At 44.6% G+C, this 6,055-nt stretch overlaps 1 protein-coding gene across 1 annotated transcript; it reads left to right on the forward strand.

Moving 5' to 3' along the window:
* Window positions 1-1,301: 1,301 nt before the first annotated feature.
* MPC1L (mitochondrial pyruvate carrier 1 like) lies at window positions 1,302-2,279 on the forward strand. The gene has a single exon (XM_086387062.1). It carries the CDS (start codon window positions 1,619-1,621, stop codon window positions 2,132-2,134), a length of 516 nt encoding a protein of 171 aa, XP_086243188.1. The 5' UTR covers window positions 1,302-1,618; the 3' UTR covers window positions 2,135-2,279.
* The last annotated feature ends 3,776 nt before the right edge of the window (window positions 2,280-6,055 follow it).

Here is a 6,055-nt window from a genome sequence, read left to right on the forward strand (position 1 = left end):
TACGGACTACACAGTCCATGGAATTCTCCAGGCCAGAATACTGGAGTGGGTAGCCTTTTCCTTCTCAGGGGATCATCCCAACCCAGGGATCAAACCCAGGTTTTCCGCATTGCAGGCGGATTCTTTACCAACTGAGCTATCAGGGAAGCCCATAAAATGAAAGTCACTCAGTCGTGTCTGACTTTTTCCAACTGTATAGTCCATGGAATTCTTCAGGCCAGAATACTGGAGTGGGTATCTGTTCTTTTCTCCAGGGGATCTTCCCAACCCAGGGATCAAACCCAGGTCTCCGACATTGCAGGAGGATTCTTTACCAGCTGAGCCACCAGGGAAGCCCATTAATATTTCAATGTATACTTAATTACTTTTCAACTCATCATTTTTACTGGAAAAAGCAGAAAACACTGGGAAGACCACCATCAGTTTTGTCATTAAGAATTTTCATCAGTGGATATTAACTATTAGGGGAAAGACTTGGGAGAACACAATATTCATCCACTCTCAAAGAGGTTCCAGAGAGGAGAGGAAAAGGTACCTTTATAATGGAGAAACCTGACAGACAATTCCTTAACAACATGATCAAACTCACTGTCACCAATGATGGAAACAAATGATATCAGGTGCCTCCCACTGTAATGCATTAAAGACAACCACACCTGTGTGGCATTCTTACCCAAAAAAATTCAATTTAAATTTAATTAAGATAAAACTGACTCATCCAAATTAAGGACATTCTGAAAAACCACTGACTTGTACTTTTCAAAAATATATCACAAAAGAAAAAAAAGCTGGGTAACTCTTCTAGATTAAGGGAGGTTAATCTAAAAAAAATAACTATATGTGAATCTTGAATGGATCCTGAATTTTCCCCCTCCAACAAGAAAGAAAAAAACAGCCATAAAACTATTTAAATATGCACTGCGTATTAGATGATAATGCTGTACTAAATGTTAAGCATCTGAGCGGATTACTGTGGTTTGAAGAATGTCCTTGTGAAGAGCCAGACACTGAAATATATAGAGGTGAAATATCCGCAGGTAACTCAGGCAAATTGTACAGAGAAAATTCTGTACTTGAAGAATTTTGTATCAACATCTAGTCAATGCAGTCCACAGACTAGAGAGAGCAAGCAGTTTCCCTCGTACCTGAGAAGTGGTAAGCTAGACCACCGTCTCCCCCGGCGGCACCTGGACCACTGAAAGGTTTCAAGCGGCGGCAGCACACCACGGAGGGTAAGACAAGGTTGTACGCGCATCTTTGCTTAAATCACTAGCGCATGCGCAAACATGCAGGCACATTCTAAACACTTTACGGCAGTCATGCAAAGGCACGAAGGTGAGGGCACACTTCCTGTTCCCAAAGACGGACATGACAATGGCACGTGCCCTCTGCTGCACTTTACGGCAGAAACGCAAAGTCACGAGGGCAGGCCACGCCTCTGCCCACAAAGGAACACAGGACAGTGGCACGTGCAGTCTGGCGTGCTTTACGGCTGTTGCGTGTAGGTGCGAGACTTGGGGCTAATGCAGTTTCAGGATAGGCTGAGGTTCCAGGTTCTACGCCCCACGTCATTGTCGGTGAGCTGTTCGTTTGTTGGTGGTCCTAAGTCTTAGTGATCATGGCAGCGGTGGTGGCTCTGTGCCGGAAGGCGATGGAGACCGTGAAGACTAAGGAGTTCCGAGATTACCTGGCCAGCACGCACTTCTGGGGTCCAGTGGCCAACTGGGGCCTCCCGCTGGCTGCCTTCAGGGACATGAGGGCATCACCGGACATCATCAGTGGCCGCATGACGACTGCACTCATCTTCTACTCGATGGCCTTCATGCGCTTCGCCTACCGTGTACAGCCTCGCAATTTGCTGCTGATGGCGTGTCACGGCACCAACATAGTGGCACAGAGTATGCAGGCGGGCCGCTACCTGAATTACCACTATGGCGGTGGCACCACGGCAGCCACCACTGCTGCTGTCTCTGCCGCTTCTGCCACCTCTACCGGCTCTGTGGATTCTTCTGCCACCTCTACCGGCTCTGTGGATTCTACTGCAGCTACCACCCCTGCAGCTGAAGACCCTGTGGCTCACAGCAACTGCCAGGAGATCACCTGCTGTTATCTAGTGACCTGGGACTGTGACTGAGTGGCCTGATCGAATCTCTGCAGGTTCCATGCACTGAACTAATCTTCCTAAAGAAAAATTAAAAAGTTTGGCTTTGACTCTGAAACAGTGCAAATTTGATTGAAACCTGCAGTTTGGTTAATAAAAAATGGCAAATAGCATAGAACTGACACTGTTGAGTATCATTTATTTCATGGTTGTTAGAAGGTGAGGGTAGATTGGCTAGTCTTCCTCTCTGCCGGGCCTGCAACTTGAGGGTTAATTTATGTAGGGGAGGAAGAGTGAATGAAAAACACTTTAAAGTATTGATTTTTTTTAAAAAAAAGCTCTCTTGAGAACATGTGTTTGGTACTTGTTTTGGGTGTTCAGGTTTAAATAAGGGTACTTAGTAGAGTATGACTTTAAAAACTTGATATAGCCACAATCTCTTTATACCAATAAATTCAAGGGCTATTTCTACTGAGGTAAATATTTCCAAGTGGGTTTAAATGAATTCAGTGATATCCAGCTTAGACTTTTAAGGCGTACTTAGCAAGAGACCGTAGAATCTCTTGGTGACCGAGAACAATGATAGACCCTTCCATGGAAACAAGATAAACAACTCTGAGGTCAGTGGCTGTCAACCCGGAATTCTTGGTAAATAGAAAATAAAAACAAGATCATAATCCTTTCCTCTTTTCCTCATGCCTAAAAATGGGGGAAATGGCAGTTTGTAAAACCGGTGAACTTATCACCCAGTGTTGCAGGCTAGCTAGGGTTGGGGGTGAGGGTCAGTGGTCAACAGTATTAGCCCAGGGTATCCCTCTCTAGGAGGACTTCCTAAGTGGTTTGGTGGTAAGGAATCCACCTGCCAATGCAGGAGATGCAGAAGACAGGGGTTTGATCCCTGGGTCAGGAAGATCCCCTGGAGGAGGAGGAAATGGCAACTGACTCCAGTATTCTTGCCTGGGAGATCCCATGGACAGAGGAGCCTGGTGGGCTACAGTAGTCCATGGGGTCTCAAAGAATCAGACATGACTAAGCACACACACACACATCCATGCTAGTCCATGGGGTCGCAAAGAATTGGATATGACTAAGCACACACACACACACACACACATCCAAGCTAGTCCATGGGGTTGCAAAGAATTGGATATGACTAAGTGCATGCACATGTGCGAACCACACACACACACACACACACACACACACACACACACACCCATCCATGGGGTTGCAAAGAATTGGATATGACTAAGTGCATGCACATGTGCGAACCACACACACACACACACACACACACACACACACCCATCCATGCTAGGAATCCTATGAGTGCTGAAGGATTTGCTTAAACCTGGGAGCATGAAAAGGGAAAAAGATAAGGATGGGGTTGTGGGTGTGAGGCCATTACCGCTACAGCAGAGGCCTAGGATTTGATCCCAAATCCCCTGAATCCCTTGGGAGAATGCAGGAGGTTCCAAAGTGATCTACTGGGGAACTTCAATCAATGCAAGTGTTCAAAGGTGCTTACACCCTGCTTCTGTCAAAGATTTCAAATTCAAAGACGCTGAAAACAACTCTGAAAGCTTCTGAAGACATCAGGTTTTGGACAAGACAGGCCCAAGTTTACCTTCTGTGGCATCTAAGCAACAGTCCTCTTTGGAGGCAGTCTCTGCATTTCACATTTTGCATACGGGGGAAAAACAAACTCTGGGAAATGACAGCATATGAGTTATCTATTGCTGTGTAACAGATCACCCCCACACTTAGCTTAAAACAACAAATATCTCACACAGAGTTTTGGAGGGTCGGCAATCTGGGAGGGGCTTAAGTGCTTCTGGCTCGGTCTTTCAGCTGTCGGCTGGGGCTGCAGTCTCTGAAAACTTGCCTGGGGCTGGAGGATTCACTTCCAAGCTCATTCACACAGTTGTTTGCAGAAGGCTTCACTTCCTTGTCAACATGGCTTCCCCCAGAGAAGGTGTTCCAAGAGACAGAAAGTCCAAGATGGAAGTTGCAGTCTTTTATAGCTTAACCTGGGAGGGGACATACTATCACTTCAGCTGTGTTTGCTTGGTCACATGGACCAACCTTGGTGCACTATGGGAAGACAGCAGAAGGGTAGGGATAGCAGGAGGCAGGGATCATCGGGGGCCATCTTGGAGGCTGGCTACCACATGGTTCTGAAGTAAAAATTTTCATACCTTTCTGAAACTCAGTAGAAAGTAATAAAGCATTCAAGATCATTGCCCACCTTCCCCAAGAGATGTCACAAAATGCTGTTTACAATTGTGCAATCATTACAAACAAGCATATATCATAGAGGATGGTTTTTGAGAAGCAGGAAAGTTGTCTCTGGAAGACATGGTAGCTTCTAATATTTCAGATAGTTCAGACATACAATAATAAAAAGCAGTTCTAAAAGTTCTGAAATGAATCATAACCTTGGTATCAAGATTTTAATTGAAACTTTAAAGGATTTCCCCCCTTTGCTCTTACATGAGTAGAAATTAATATATTTCTAGATTTGTTTTACAAAATATATTTTGTAATTTGAGTATTGCATTTCAGTCAAGGGCCACTGTCTGTCGAAGACATACGAGAGCAGGTAGGTTTCTAATTAACCTGGTAAGGGGAAAGGGGGTAATCCCTGCTGATAATTTCCTGTCACTCTACATTTATAATTTAGAAGCCAAAACGGTTAGAGAAAAAAATCCCAAAGATTGCAACGCCTCCATTCTAATGCAAGGCTTCACTTATAGGATCTAATTTGTAGTGCACCCACCCAGCTCAGAGCTCCAACCCTTTGTCGTCTAGGATATTAGTGTTTACAGCCATGTAAGTGATTAATACTTTAATAAAAACGTACTCTTCAAATCATTAGGGTAATAATCATTTCATAATCCCCCCAAACTCTCAAACATAATCCTTTCTGGCCTTGACAATTTGACTTAAAACTGTCTATAGGTCTCTACCATTGCTTTATGAAGCAAGAAGTTTTTGTTACTGACACACTTCGGTTATTTCCCAGCATTGTGGTTTTGTATTAATACATAACATCTTTCTCTTCAGGTCTTCTGACTTTCCCGGCAAAGCCCAAGATACAATCCAAAGAACTGCCTTATCCTTGCAACTTGAATGCTACAACCATTTTGCTCCTCTAATTCTTTCAAAACTGTGAACCTTATACCATGTACCAGGGAGAGGCCAGGTACGCAGTGCATTGCTGGACCCAAACAAGGCATCTGGCAATGAAACAGTGCTGCGTGGGAAGGAAACCACTTCCTGGGCTTCTCCTGACCCTGACAACTCACAAATGCCCCTGGAGGGGGAGCTGACACCCACAATAATGTAGACCACAATATATTCCAGCAAATGTGACCCACAGGTCTTGCAGCTTGAGTTTATGTCTATTATTTTGAAATACAAAATTTAAATGAAAAAATTTAAAAATACAGGAGTGCACGTTGTCAAATTCCATATGGGAGTGTGCCAAGGACAGAAAAGCCAAATTCGACCCCAATTCTCGCAGAGGCGACCTGGGAAAAAAGCTTGGGAAAAGCATACAGCTTTCCAGATCTCCGTTATCTTGAAAGCGCCATAGTTTAATAGCATGCTATGCATTGTTATACATTCTGCTTTTCTATCTGTATGTCTTAGACATCATTTCCTATCACAGCATGGCAGCCTTACCTCCTTCTTTTTTAACAGTCGTGCAATTCTCAGCAACATGGATGTGCTGTGATTGTTTGACCATTCCTCTCTCCATGGCCGCCTGCCAAGACTGCTGTGAACACCCTTCTGTGCACGCTCTGTGCCCTCGTACAGAGATCCAGGTTGATGTCCCTGAACACACACTGTTTGCTTTAAAGCCCCCTACGGGCGTGTCTTCTTAAATTAAATGCTGGCCACACCTCATGGGTCATGGGATCTTAGTCCCCCACACCAGGGACTGAACCT

Source organism: Bos grunniens, chromosome X (genome assembly GCF_055505025.1).
Source record: "Bos grunniens cultivar Pamir isolate PY7600 chromosome X, Bosgru_T2T1.0, whole genome shotgun sequence".
Lineage (NCBI taxonomy): Eukaryota > Metazoa > Chordata > Mammalia > Artiodactyla > Bovidae > Bos > Bos grunniens.

Coding starts and splice junctions, on each gene's coding strand:
- MPC1L (XM_086387062.1), top strand. CDS start 1,619: ATGGCAGCGGTGGTGGCTCTGTGCCGGAAGGCGATGGAGACCGTGAAG.